This window comes from Saccopteryx bilineata, chromosome 5, assembly GCF_036850765.1.
Source record: "Saccopteryx bilineata isolate mSacBil1 chromosome 5, mSacBil1_pri_phased_curated, whole genome shotgun sequence".
NCBI lineage: Eukaryota > Metazoa > Chordata > Mammalia > Chiroptera > Emballonuridae > Saccopteryx > Saccopteryx bilineata.
The window spans coordinates 52,561,318-52,577,086 of NC_089494.1; the positions used below are offsets into that span (position 1 = coordinate 52,561,318).

A 15,769-nucleotide genomic window follows, 5' to 3' on the forward strand; every position below is an offset into this window, starting at 1 on the left:
GGAAAGGCTTAATCCCAAAACCAAGCCTCAGGCTACAAGGATTCTCAGCACACATTAATATCACCTGGGCAAAGGCCTCCACGTGGGCAGTGCCATTTTTAACAAAGTAAGCATAATACATTTTATCTGCCCAACACCTCATCTTTTTTTTTAATAATTTTATTTTAATAATTTTTTTTTTTTACATAGACAGAGTCAGAGAGAGGGATAGACAAGGACAGACAGACAGGAACAGAGATCAGAAGCATCAATCATTAGTTTTTCGTTGCGCATTGCGACACCTTAGTTGTTCATTGATTGCTTTCTCATATGTGCCTTGACCACGGGTCTTCAGCAGACAGTAACCCCTTGCTCGAGCCAGCAACCTTGGGTCCAAGCTGGGGAGCTTTTGCTCAAACCAGATGAGCCCGCACTCAAGCTGGTGACCTCGGGGTCTCAAACCTGGGTCCTCTGCATCCCAGTCCGATGCTCTATCCACTGCGCCACCGCCTGGTCAGGCCCCCTATATCTTAAACAGCCAGATGACTCTTACTAGCCACTCCACCCCCAAGAGACCAAGAACTCAGCCTCTCAGAAAAAGGAATCTAAATGGCTCAAAACTCAAGAAGTCCAGTCACAGTGAAGAACAACTGTAAGGAAACTAAGTTCTTTGGGAAAATTTAAAAGAGAAAAGACCTACATATGCTGAAATCAGATTTTTCCCTACAAAAATCTAGTTAACTGTCTAATCCCCTTACAATGAAGCCCAATAAGAAGCAAAACAGCCTCTCTCCACGAATTTCCCCCTTCCTGTCAATGTAGATGCAAACATATGCACTAATTCCAAGTAGCTCTTTAGTGACTCATTCAATGAATATGCCTTCACCAGGAAAGTCAGAAGAGGAGGATTAAAGGGAAGGAAATAAGAACTAGAAGAAAACAGACATTATGAGCAGGAATAAAAAAATCCAACATTAATCTCACTGGTAAGATATTATCTACAAAACAAGATTAGGATGTACATTTTTAAATATATTCAAATATCAACAAAAAAGTTCTTGGGAATTAAATGACAAAAAATTACTACAAGAACTGGAAGCCAAGACTGAGGATAACTCAGAAAGTAAAATGAATACATATAAAAAAGTGCAAGGGAGAAAAAGTAAAAAATTTGAAAATCTACAGTGCTCATATGTAAAGCCAGTAGCCACGGCCAACATCACAGCCACCTGGCCAATTCAGGTTCACATTTGATTCAGACAGACAGTAATGAAACAACGGAGCCAAGAACTGGTGCGCCATTAGCTTTATCCTAGCTTGCACCCGGCAGGCAAGAAATACACACAGTGGGAAAACACTTCCCTTTCCATTCAGGGCTCCCAAAGCCACTGACTTATCCGAGTTTCCTAGAATCAAAGTTTTCTACCTCACCAGCCTTATTCACCTCTGTTCCCCATCTCCTTCTCCCTGCACAAACTGGCTTCTCCATCATTCTGCCATCTTGGCTGCTTCTCCTCTCCTCCACGTGGCCTTTCTCTGCTCTCCTCCAGCATGGGCTCCTCTGCCCCATTTTATAGTATAGAAATCAAAACCTTTAATCCAATATACAAACAAGGAAGTCTCTGATACAAAGTCACTTATCTGAGGCATAATAGGATTCCTCATGAGAGTGCACCACCCCACAACATGTAACAGTCAAGGGTGTAGGGAAAAGCTTAGTTTTAAAACTAAGCCTTAAACTATAATGACCTTGCCTGCTTACAGCCTGTCCCCCACACCCAATGCAAACTGTAAGCGAACAAACATATATCATGTTTAAAAACTTATTTGACCATCATCATAATTAGAAGGAATTCCCGGAAGAACAAACAGAAAACAGAGAGCAATTATCAAACAAATACAGGGAAGTTTCCCCAGAAATAAAGACAGGTCCATCAATTAAAGGATCCATCAAATAAAGGATCCATCAATTAATTTTCCAGCAAAATAAATGAAAATAAAAAAGTCTCACACTATGGCACATTTGGAGAATTGAGAACACTAATCAAAGAAAGACCTCAAATTTTTTAAAAACCAGGCCACACTTGGCCTTGGTCAGTTGGCTCAGTGGTAGAGCATTGGCTTGATGTGTGGATGTCCTGGGTCCGATTCCCAGTCAGGGCACACAGGAGAAGCAACCATCTGCTTCTCCACCCCTTCCTTTCACTCCTCTCTCACTCTCACTCTTCCTCCCTCTCTCTCTCTCTCTCTCTCTCTCTTCCCCTTCCACAGCCATGGCTCAATGGATTTGAGGGCATCAGCCCTGGGCACTGAGGATGGCTCCATGGATCCTCCACCTCAGTTGCTAAAAATAGCTCAGTTGTGAGCATGGCCCCAGATGGGCATAGCACTGGCCCCAGACCAGGGGTCCCCAAACTACGGCCCGGGGGCCACATGCGGCCCCCTGAGGCCATTTATCTGGCCCCCACCGCATTTCCGGAAGGGGCACCTCTTTCATTGGTGGTCAGTGAGAGGAGCATAGTTCCCATTGAAATGCTGGTCAGTTTGTTGATTTAAATTTACTTGTTCTTTATTTTAAATGTTATATTTGTTCCCGTTTTGTTTTTTTACTTTAAAATAAGATATGTGCAGTGTGCATAGGGATTTGTTCATAGTTTTTTTTTATAGTCCGGCCCTCCAATGGTCTGAGGGACAGTAAACTGGCCCCCTGTGTAAAAAGTTTGGGGACCCCTGCCCCAGACAGAGGTTGCTGAGTGGATTCAGTCAGGGCATATGTAGGAGTCTCTATCACCCCTCCTGTCACCTGGAAAAAGAAGAAGGAAAAAGAAAAAAACAGGCCATATTCAGGAATCAACACCACAAATAACCCACAAAACACTGGAAGCTAGAAGACAATGAAATGAAACCTCCAAAAGTGAAAGCATACTACACCTCACCAAGCTAGCAGTCCATTGTAAAGACAGGAAAGAAAGCATTTCAGAAATGAGGTCTTCAATTTCACTTCCCATTGCAAGTTTCCTAGAAAGCTACTCAAATATATTCTTAAGCAAAATGAGGAAATAAGCTAAGAAGAGAACATGTTATCTAGGAAAAATAGTTCAATTCTAGAAACTGCTAAGGAAAGTCCTAGGATGATAACTGTCTACCATGCTGAAACAGAAAACAGCCAGAAGACCTGGCCCAGTAGCTCAGCTGGTTAGAGCGTTGTCCTGATACGCCAAGGGTGCAGTTTCCATCCCCAGTCAGGACACATACAAGACTCAACCAACAAATGCATAAATGAGCGAAACACAAAACGATGTCTCTCTCTACCATCAAAAAAGAAACAAATAAAAAAAGCCAAGAAAGACATTCTCAGTTTAAAACAAACAAAAAACTGTTTGACAGTATCTGAACATTTTTTAAAAGATCAAGATGTATCATAGCAACACATTTGCTTAAAGTAAAGGGAGCAAATGGCACATAAAAAATTAGAAAAATGGGGAAAATGACAAAAAGACAATTTTTATTTTTTCTTAAGTAAGAAGCAGAGAGGCAGAGAGCCAGACTCCCTCATGTGCCCCAACCAGGATCCACCCGGCAAGCTCCCTATGGGATGGTGCTCTGCCCATCCAGGGCCACTGCTCTACTGCTCAGCAACTGAGCTACACTGCTCACAAAAATCAGGGGATCAGGGAACGTGCAGACACTGTAGCACGTTCAGACTTTTCTACAGTGCACTTTCACCAATAAAATAAAAGTTGGTTTTACATCTCATTTGCATAATCAAACCTTCTTTGACTTGTCGTTTGCTTTTCTGATGTTCTTGTTTAATAAAAAAAATCAAATGCTTTTTTAATCACTTCATATTCATTTTGAAATATCCTCTAATTTCTGTGAGCAGTATATTTTAGCATCTGAGGAGAGGCCATGGAGCCATCCTCAGTGCCAAGGGCCAGGGGCCAACTTGCTCCAACTGAGCCATGACTGTTGGAGGGGAAGAAAGAGGCAGAGAGAATGGCAAGGGGATTGGGCAAAAAAGCAAATGGTCACCTCTCCTGTGTGCTCTGAACAGGAACTAAACCCAGGACATTCAAACACCAAGCCAATGCTCTACAACTGAGCCATTCATCCGGGGCTGAAAAAGACAATTATTAACTAAAGAAAAATTAAACTTACAAAAAGGATAAATTATAATATAATGCTTGATTCAACAGACTATGTTTTAGATAGTCATAATAATATAAACACTAACAAAGGAATAAAGCTTGATATAATTATATTGTTAATGCAGGGGGAATAAGACGTAGTATCTTCAATACCCTTAAATATAGCAACATTGAAAACTGAAATCAAGAATTACCAATATAATCACATAAGGCTGACTGAATAATGGCCCTCCAAGATGACTACATCCTAACCCCTGGAATCTTACCTTATATGGCAACAGGGATTTAGCAGATGTGATTAACCCTTTGAGTAGTAAGAACATTCATGTACATCCTTATGCCTCCTGACCACCCAGAGTACAAATGTAACATGCATAAGGCAACATTAAAAAAAAGCAAATGTATGTTCTTCTTGTTTTTATAAATTGGTTATCAAACAAACATGATTTTAAGTTAATAAAACTGTAACTGGGACTAATTTCATTTTTTGAAAAAATACTCCCAGGGATCAGCGAGCATGAAAAGAACTCACTACTCACAAAGGGTTCAGGATCTTGAGATGAGAAGATTATCCAGGACTATTCAGGTGGGATCACACAATATATCCACTAGTATCCTCACAGAGGGAAAGAGAGGGAGATTTTGCTCCAGAGAGGTGATGTGATGATGGAAACAGAGACTGGACTGATACACTTGGAAGATCAAAGAAGGGGCCCCAAACCAAAGAATACAGGTAGTTGCTAGAAGCTGAAGGGAAATAATAATTCTTCCTAGAGCCTCCAGAAGGAGCCAGTCCCACCAACACCTTGATTAGCCCAATGAAATTGACTCTGAACTTCTGATTCCTGGAACTGTAAGAATAAATCTGAGTTGTTTTAAGCCACCACATTTGTGAAAATTTGTTACAGTGGCATTAAGAAGCTCATCTCATGTAGGTAAATAGAAGTAAATTGCAAAAGGAAACAGTTCTAAGGTCTGACCTGGCCAGTTCTGGAGAAATAAAGCTCAAGACTGCTGCATTTCACTGTAAGTATTTAAGTACTATTTGGTTTTTAAAACTACCTTTGTTTATTATTTTGACTAAAATATAAAATACCCCCACTGAAACTACAGACCACTCAACAGTACCATGGCTAACATGGCATGACACTAAAGTAAATTTTGATGACAAATTTATATGACCCCATGGTTGCTGGCTTGAGCAAGGGGTCACTGGCCCAGTGGGAGCCCACAGAGTCAAGGCACATATGAGAAGCAATCAATGAACAACCACAGTGACACAACTACAAGTTGATGCTTCTCATCTCTCTTCCTTCCTCTCTGCCTGTCCGTGTATGTGTGTGTGTGTGTGTGTGTGTGTGTGTGTCTCTCTCTCTCTCTCTCTAAAAAAAAAAGAAAAAGAAAAAAAAGTTACCTTACATGGCAAACAGGAATTAAGGATGCAGATGGATTTAAGATTGCTAATCATCTCATCTTAAATAAGATTTTTCTGTACTAATCCAGTAAATCTGACATAATCACAGGGCTCCTTAAACAGGGAGGAAAAAGAGTGATATAAGGAAGACAACTGGCCACTTTAAGCTTTTAAAGATGGTAGAGTAGCATGAGCCAAGGAATCTGGGCAGCTTCTAGAATCTGGAAAAGAAAAAATTCTCCCCTAGAGCCTCCATCAAAGAATGCAGCCTTACCAATGTCATGATCTTAGTCTATTAAAGACCCACTAACTTCAGCCCTCCAGAAGTTTAAGATAATAAATTCAAGCCACTAATCTGTGGTAATTTGTTTCAGCAGGTATAGGAAACTAATGTAATCTAGAATAAGGTTGTTTTGACTCTACTTATTATTAAAGAAAAGCTATGGCAGGCCAAGTTGGACACAAATACTCCAGTCCTCTTGTTTGGCAGTGGATTATCACTGCCTCAGGACACTATGTACATGTATTAGTTTCCTATGTCTGCTGTAATAAATTACCATAAACTATGTGGTTTAAAACAACAGAAATTCCTTCTCTCCCTGTTCTGGAGGCCAAAAGTCCAAACAAGTTTTCGCCAGGCCCAAACACCTGCTGGAGGCACTAAGGGAGAATCCACTGCTTGCCTCTTTTAGCTTCTGGTGACTGCTGACTCGTTTTGGTGCCCAATAGCTTGTGGCAACAATACTCCAACCTCTGCCTTAGTCTTCACACACCTCCTCCTCCTCTGCATGTCTCTCTGTTCTATGTCAGCTTTCTCTCTGCCTCTCTTATAAAGAAACTTATAACTGAATTTAGGGACAACTAAGGTAATTACCAGGGTTAACTTCTCTATCTCCTCAAATGTCAACTCTCTTTGAGAGCTCCTCCTCTCAAGATCCTTAATTTAATCTTCTGTTTTGTCCACACAGTAATATTCACAGATTCCAAGTATTAGGACGTGGATGTACAATTTTGGGGCAGCCATTCAACTCACTAACAACTTAGACATAACAGTCTATTTAGTCAACAAATATTAATATTTACTAAGGTCCATTTATACCCAGCTCTGTAATGGTTAAATGATAAAGGTACAAAAGCAATCTATCCTGAAAAAGTTCATAATCCAGTAATAGAGAAAGATAAGAGCTGAGCAGTGAGAGCTTTTCAGGAGCTCATACAAGGAGCAGAAAAGAAAGTGTCAGGGGAAACTGCCAAGATAAATTAGTCCTTCCTCTTCCTCTAACACTATAGGAACTTAGAGTTACTAGTATCAACAAAAACTGCTACAACCTAATTATCACACTTTATCTGTTAACAATATGCTAACACAAATAAGGATTCTAATTCAATAAAATTGGGGTACCTTTTGATAAAATAGCTAATAGATAAGCAAAGAACTTCTCAAGAAAAAAATTAAGCAAGTTTAAAAGATTAAAAGCAGAGAAGTATTTAAGTAGTAGTAGAAGAAAATTGAGGGAGGAAGATGGGGAAATATAGAATCAACATATTCAACATACTCTACCAGGGCAATAATATACCATGGTTACAAAGAGTTTCTAAAATTCTTTAGTCTAGATTTCCCACTTTGTCCTATGATCAAGGTTTCCCTGCACTGGAAATAAAACTGTAAAAGAGATGTTACTAACAGTTACAGAATTTAAAAAGAATAATAATAAAAGCTCCTTATTGGACACAGAGACCTAAGCATAAAATATCAAGTGTCATTAAATCCCACTACATCTGCTTATAAAGTTGCCAATCTCAGAAAGTTTAAATTTACAAATCATAAAAGAAATTTTCATTTAACACTAAATATAGGAGTTAAAAGAATAGCTCTAAGTGAAATGTCTATATTTCCCCCTTAATTTTCTCAAGTCAACTCCTTTTCCCCATTTCTTGCTTAATAATGGCCATGCATGGTAGAGCCTCATGACCCTCACATCGTTTCAAAAATACATTTTTTCACTTACGCTCCATTAGGACTTCCTACACATAAATTCCTTAAACTCAAAGTAGATGCAGCAGTGGCTCCCAGTGGCCAATTTATAATTAGTATATTTTCCCACCATAGACCTTAGATTTCCATATATGGTTTCAAAACTTGTAAGAACTTCATAAAAGTTACAGTATTACACAAAAATTAATGTATGATAGCTAATTAACTTTAAACCTGTGCTCTTTTACTTGACACCAGTAAGAATATTTTAATACATGCTTTTCAGAGAACTAAGAGATTCTTTAAAGAATGAAATACATTAAGATTATGTGTTTTTGCATTTTTCAATGTCCCTGGGATCACTTACTGACTTAAAAACTAGCTACTATTGTAATAAATAGTCACATACAAAGCACTCTCATCTACCTTTTTGTTTGATCAGATCAAGACTGTTAAAACCTGAACTAGCCTGACCAGGCAGTGGTGCAGTAGACAGAGCATCAGACTGGGATGCGGAGGACCCAGGTTCAAAACCCCAAAGTAGCCGGATTGAGTGCGGGCTCATCTAGTTTGAGCAAGGCTCAGCAGCTTGAGCCCAAGGCTGCTGGCTTGAGCAAGGGGTCACTGGGTCTGCTATAGCCCCCTGGTCAAGGCACATATGAGAAAGCAATCAATGAACAACTAAGGTGCCACAACGAAGAATTGATGCTTCTCATCTCTCTCCCTTCCTATCTGTCTGTCCCTATCTGTCCCTCTCTATGTCGCTGTCTCTGTCACAAACAAACAAAAAAAAACCTGAACTTATTTCCCTAGGACATTTCACCTCAGATTTCTTGAGACTGAGGTAACACCCTAGATTTTTCACCACAATATACAGGGTGGGGCAAAAGTATATTTATAGCTGTGACAATGCAAAACACACAAAAGTTCATTCTTATACTATTATTATTGTATTATTTTCCACACAAACAAGTGCAAACCTACTTTTGTCTCATCCTGTATGTGGTAAACAGAAATCTAAAGACATCAGCCCAAAGTTTCTGTCCCCTGGTTGGATTAATTGATCATTCAAGCACTAATCTAGGTATTGTTCTGAGGTAGTGGCAGGTAGTCAACCTGGTCCCTACCGCCTACTAGTGGGCGTTCCAGCTTTCATGGTGGGTGGTAGTGAAGCAACCAAAGTATAAATAAAAAGATAGATTTAACTATACTAAGTTGTTTTATAAAGACTTATTCTGCCAAACTTAGCGAAAATCTGACATAAAGTACTTGGTAAGTAATTGTTATTATATGCTTTAACTTGCTATAACTCTGCTTTATAAATTTTATAAAGTAAAGTTACTTCCCTACTTTATAAATCACCATTACTGTGGAACCGGTGGGCGGTTAGAAAATTTTACTACTAACAGAGATACAAAAGTGGGCAGTAGGTATAAAAATGTTGACTACCCCTGTTCTGAGGGGACTTTGTAGATAGTATTAAGTGACTAATCAGCTGACCTTATCTGCCAATCCTATAATTTTTGCAAGTTTGCTTTACACTACTTTGTTTTTACAAAAGCCCCTCTGAAAACAGAGTTCAGCATTAGTTTTGCAGCATGAGCCACGAGCAGCAGTGAGAGTCCCACCACAAAGCTCCTTCCTTGGGAACTACACGCAGCATCTCAGCATCAAGCTGTGATAGCTTTGAGCTGTGCCTGTGAGTATCTGCACTTTACCTCGATTTATTTTGTGCATCTATTAGCAAGAAGTGTTCGGAGATACTTAAATGCTTCTTTGCTATAGGCCGTTTCCATGTTCCAAAGGTTTCATAGTAATATTATACTTTCAGATAGTAGAGGAAACTGGTAATCCATTGGGCCCAATGTAATCAATGAACCTTTAGCAGTAGCTGGCAGTAAAGTCAAATCACAGATCCAACAATAGAAGTCAGAGATTCAAAGCATACAAAAGGACTTATCTGCCGCTCGCTGTCTTTAAAATTAGAAGGGGAGCCACAAGCCAAGGAACGAGGACAGTCTCTAGAAGCTGAGTACAACCTCCAGGCAATAGTCAACAAAAAAACCCCAAACAAACAGGGACCTCAGTCCAACAACCACATGGAACTGCATTCAGCAAACACCCTGAATGAGAATGAGTTTGCAAGCAGTTCATCTCCAGACCTCCCAGAAAGGAATATAGCCCTGCTGACACCTGAGCTCTAAAGAAAGAACCCAGCTATACCCAGACACCTGTCCTACTGAAACACAATTAAAACTGCGTGTTGTTTTAAACCACTAAAGTCTGTGGTAATTTGTTATGGTAGCAATGTAAACGTAATAGGGATTTTGGTACAGTGGGGTGCTATTGTAACAAACAACTAAGAGTGTGGAAGTGGCTTTGGAATCAGTGAGTAGAGGCTGGAAGAAATTAGATTAGCCTGACAGAAAAGGCCTGACCAGCCTTGAATGAACTGGAAGCAGAAATCTAGACTGTAAGCACACTGCCAGTGAGGACTCAGACTGCTCTACGAAACCTGGACCTGGAGGGAAAAATGATCTATCTTATCACTGGACACTGCTTTTGTCCCACAGTCTGACAATCTCGTCCTTTTAAGTGCAATGTTTAAAATATTTTGTTTTATAGAATTGTTGACTTGGTTTATATTAAATCTACTACAGTATCTTGTTATTGTTTCCTCTGTCCCATTTTTATTGTTGCTAATTGTTCCTTTTTCCTCCTTTCCTGCCCTCCTTTATATCTAAGCCTCCACCACCCACCGCCTGGATCAATGCAGTAGCCTCCTATCTAGTCGCCTTGCTTCCACCACTTACCCTCACCCCAGTCTATCCTCACCACAGCAAGAGTCTCACTTTTTTGTTTTCCACCTTTTCTGGGTAAAAGCCAGTTGTTACAATGACCTATAAGGCCCTATAACATCAGCCCCATTTCTCTGACCGTATCTCCTACTACAAACCCCTCACTCATTCCATCTTACACTAGCCCCTTACTCTTTTTTGAACACCTTAGACACACTACCACACCAAGGCCTTTGTACTTGCCATTTCTGCTGTCTATAACCTTTGCACTGCCTCCTTTACTTCAGGTTTTCGATCATATGTTATATTCCACCTAACTATCTGTATTAAGCAGAATAATGCCCCTCCAAAAAAGTGTCCACATCCTTATCCCTGGAACCTGGGAATATACTAACTACATTACATGGCAAGAAAGATTTTGGTTACAGATGGAATTAAGGCTGCTAACTAGTGTCCTTAAAATAGGGAGATTATCCTGGAAGGACCCATGTATTCTATCTTGTGAATAGAAGACTGGCTCCTTAAAAGAAAGAGGAAGACATGACTACAGAATGATCAGAGAGATGCAAAATTGCTGGCTTTGAAGATGGAGGAAGGGGACCGCAAGTAAAGAAATGTAGGCAGCCTCTAGACCAGGGGTCTCAAACTCAACTCAGCATGTGGGCCACAGAGCAAGATCACAGCCGTTTGGCGGGCCGCACTAGGTCTACAAAAGGCAACTGTTACACAACACTTTTCTCACTGCAGTTGAAAACAAAAAAAAATCAGTACAAGCACAATCGTACATGCAGTTTACTCGGTGTCACAAAACGACCAGAAACTGTAGTTCGCATCACAACTGCTGTTAACTAAGCTAATATCTAGCTAGGATGCTAGAGAAATGAAAAATACAAGTAGGCCCCTAGGCTTACTTAATTTTATCCAAAATATTTTGAACTTCGTGGATTAGTCTGCGGGCCGCACAAAATTGTTTGGCGGGCCGCGAATTTGAGACCCCTGCTCTAGACCATGCATAGCCAGCATCCGGCCCGCGGGCCGGAATGAGTTTATGTGGCCCACAATTAAATTTTTAATATTCTCCGCTACTTTAAAAATCTCAGCTACTCAGAAGGAGAAGCGTCTTTGATTACTGAAAATCGAGATATTTAAGAAGATAGTAATAGGCGGAAAAGAATTCCGCGTGTGACTAATCTAGGGTTAACTTCCAATAATTGGTCAAATGGATTCGCGATACTTATTTTTTTAAAAAATTCCATTATAAAGATTTACAACTTTTTTTTGATATGAACTGTTTGACATTTAGCAGCGATGTGAAACCCACATTCTTTTAGGCGGAGTTTGCCAGTGCGCACCAAGGTCAAACAATTCGTTATTTTTGTGGTCAAGTGTGCTGAATCAAGTGGCATTGTAGCACAGACAAGAGTTGCAGTTGATAACTGAAAACTGTTTGTAAAACGAAATAATTGTTTTATTTGCGATAAAACCCCTTCAAGCTCATTCTATTAAATAATGTTTCGATTGACCGTGATACAGTTTAGATATTTATATATCATGTAATTATTTATTAAAATATAATTTATTAAAAAAATTTCATTCACATTTATTCATAAACAAATTACATAATAAAATTTTGTTTACTTAAACGAATCGTTTTTGTATTTAACATTCTTTAATTTTAATATTTTGTCTGGCCCGTGAAAAAAGTTTTCTTTCTAATGTGGCCCAGGGAAAAAACTGTTGGCCATGCCTGCTCTAGAAGATGGAAAAGTCATGAAAACATTCTCCCCTAGAGCCTCCATTAAGTAACACAGCCTTCTGAATGCCTTAACTATAAGCCCACTGAGACTCATTTCAGACACCTCACATCCGAAACTTTATAAGACAATACATCTGCATTATAGAAACCACTTTTAAGTTTATGGCAATAATAGAAAACTAAGAGACTACCCTATTAAAAACTGCAAGCCCCTCACCCTCTAGTCTTTACTAATTTTCCTCCATAAAAGGTATTACCTTCTAACAAACTTCATAATTTACTTATTCTATTTATAAATGTAAATATGTAAATAAATGTAAACTCCAAAAAGGCAAGATTATCTACTTTTTTCAGCTTCTCAGGGCTTCATACACGATCATGTACTTAATTATTGGCTGAATGAACATTTGATAGATTATAATAATATATTTATAAATATGTAAGAAAAGTTGTGTTAATGATGCTGGTGATGTGATAAAAATGCTATTAATCTTAAATATAATTGTTAAGAGTTAAATTGGCTCCTTTAAAAATTCCCCTCACTCAACTCCCATTAGGGCAACTTCTTCAGTAAACATTTCCCTCGCTCACCCTCCCCCTGTCTTTAAGCAACTCCCCCCTACCCTGGGAACGTTCTGAAAAATATCTTTGAGACAAGGCCATCCATTAGCCGCCTGAGGGTTGGGAAAAGGAGACAGTTTGTAACCAAGGCAACCAACCCCAATATGCTAAACTGAGTATGTCCAGGTAGAAACCCCAATGCCAACAACTCCTGTATCTAATGCTCATTCCCACAGCTATTTTTGGGCTGACACCCTTTGTTGGTCTCAGCCAGCTGACACCCTTTTTGCTGAGACCCTTTTGCTGATACCCTTTGCTAGCACCCTTTTCTTGGTCTCAGCCCACTTGTATCTAGTATTCAGGCGCTTTTAAAATAAACTTTCCTTTTGGAACACACCAGCCTCGTGCTTTTGGATCATCTCCCACAGTTTCTGCCTTTCAATAATCAATGGCTGTTTATAGCCAATGACAGATGTATAGCTACGCATTAATATTTCTCAAAACGCCTTCTAGTATTCACTCTATTCCTTTTATTGACAAATGCAATATTCCTGATTAGTTTTTATTAACTCCAAATACACTATTAAGTATATATTTCTAAATTATTAATATTTTGAATAGAATTCACATCCTAGCATTAAATTCAGAGAAGAATCAATATACAAAGTACTTTTTTCTGAAAAAAAATTATTTAGATTTGAAAAAGTCTCCAACTTTGATATATATAAAAAAGAAAACTGTTTGGCAATTATCAATTGCTTACCTGTTCCAGGAGTAGTTGTCGTAACTCCAACAAGAGGATTCTGCATTACTGACATGTTTAACTACATAAAAACAGAAGGAAGTACTAAGGTAAAAATGCAAAATTCTAACCATAACATATACACAATAAGTGTGTATACTTCCTTCATTCGATAAGGAAATATCTACCAGGTACTGGAAATGCCTACAATTCGCTCACAATCAAAGGAAACTCTCTCTTTTTTTTTTCTTGTAGGAGAGACAGAGAGAGTCAGAGAGAGAGAGAGAGAGACAGATAGGGACAGACAGACAGGAAGGGAGAAGATGAGAAACATCAATTCTTCTTGCAGTTACTTAGTTGTTCATTGATTGATTTCTCATACAGCAGACTGAGTGACCCCTTGCTCGAGCCAGCAACCTTGGGCTCAAACTGGTGAGCCTTGCTCAAACCAGATGAGCCCGCACTCAAGCTGGCGACCTCGGGGTCTCAAACCTGGGCCCTCCACATCCCAGTGCGACGCTCTATCCACTGCGCCACTGCCTGGTCAGGCTAACTTTTTTTTAAGTGAGCAGTATTAGTCGAAAATATGCTGAATCTTTATTATATTATTTGTTTAAAATGAGTAAAGTCACATTGGTAAAAAGACATTTTTAGTATAGAAAGTAACATTGTTATTTGGTTTTAGTCCCTAAGGCAGGGGTCCCCAAACTTTTTACACAGGGGGCCAGTCCACTGTCCCTCAGACTGTTGGAGGGCCGCCACATACAGTGCTCCTCTCACTGACCACCAATGAAAGAGGTGCCCCTTCCGGAAGTGCGGCGGGGGCCGGCTAAATGGCTTCAGGGGGCCGCATGAGGCTCACAGGCCGTAGTTTGGGGACACCTGCGTATAATTATGTGGAATAAACACAGATAATGGCGATTCTTCCAATCACCAAGCTCATATAGAAAAACAGAAAGATGGTAGCATTTTATTTTTAAACAAGCATTTATAAACTATGAAATACAGTAGACACCAGTCTACACCACTGTTTTTCAACCACCAGTCTGCCAGTAATTTCAGGCTGTACTATATCAGGATGGTTAACTCTTTTGCAGACCAGAACAAAATTTCTGGCAGACTGGAGGTTGAAACACACCAGTCTACACAATAAAAGACAGCATACCTCTGTCTCTGCTCGTAGAAAGTTACAAAGCAAAAAAATTACCAATTAAATTTGCTAAAAGTCCTTCTAAAACCAAGAAAGGATCAAATCAGGAATGGTAAAACTCTCTAGAAGTAAATATATGCAGATTTTTAAAAACATATTCTGATTAAGGAAATCCAAAATCTGGCTATTACCTAGCAACCAGAACCAAATGCTAAAAGAATTTTAGGAGAGGTACAAAATGTACTGTTCAATTCTTAATGCCAACTTCTTTTATAATTAGAGAGATGCTGAGCAAAATCTCAGGAGGCAAAACTAATTTGGGTTTTAATTTAATAATAGTATTCTTACCAACTTTCAAGTAAGAAACATTCTCTACAAATTATGACCCATACAACTTTTAAACATTTTGAACATAGGGCCCTGGCCGTTTGGCTCAGCTGTAGAGCGTCAGCCTGGCATGTGGAGGTCCTGGGTTCAATTCCTAGTCAGGACACACAGGAAAAGCACCCATCTGCTTCTCCACCCTTCCCCCTCTTTCCTCTCTCTCTCTCTCTCTCTCTCTCTCTCTCTCGTCCCCTCCCACGGCCAAGTCTCTACTGGAGCAAAGTTGGCCCAAGCGCTGAGGACGGCTCCATGGCCTCTGCCTCAGGCGCTAAAATGGCTCGGGCCACAAGGGAGCAATGCCCCAGATGGGCAGAGCATCACCCCCTGGTGGGCATGCCGGGTGGATCCCGGTCGCATGCATGCGGGAGTCTGTCTGCCTCCCCACTTCTACTTTGGAAAAATACAAAAAAAAATTTTTTTAACATAGCAATTACTGGAAGCTACTTTTCTTTTCGTATATTATCAGAGTAATGAAAACAAATTTATAAGCAAGTGGTTCTTATACCAAACTAAATATCAGATTTACTTAACCAATCTTTAGGAAAATATCCCAAAAGAGAACATTCTAGATTTGTCAAGTCTTGACAAGTAGGCCTAATATGCCAGGTATATCAAGCCTGTAAGTCAAAATTTACTGAAAGATGCTTTCTATTAAACTTTCCAACAACTATGCTATGCTTCATTAAGGGAAAGGCATAATACTGTACATTTCGCCAAACTAAACAGCAGAAATGTCTTTATACAAAGAATGTATAAGTTTAATTTTGACACACTGTGTTTATATGTCATACTAAGCACAATAATGACAGGACAGAACACATGATTATAAAAGCTATTAAACTTCCTACTTAAAAGAAAATTT

General features: G+C 39.4%; 1 protein-coding gene across 2 annotated transcripts in view; it reads right to left on the bottom strand.

The window, feature by feature from the left end:
* The window catches only part of NUP35 (nucleoporin 35), a 46,868-nt gene that overhangs the window by 20,751 nt on the left and 10,348 nt on the right, over positions 1-15,769 (bottom strand). For both annotated transcript variants that reach the window (XR_010731871.1, XM_066279303.1), the window contains exon 4: positions 13,395-13,455. Coding sequence is in view for 1 of the 2 variants with exons in the window: in XM_066279303.1 (XP_066135400.1) it covers positions 13,395-13,455 (61 nt within the window). In the remaining variant the exon portion in view is untranslated. The remainder of the gene's footprint in view (positions 1-13,394; positions 13,456-15,769) is intronic.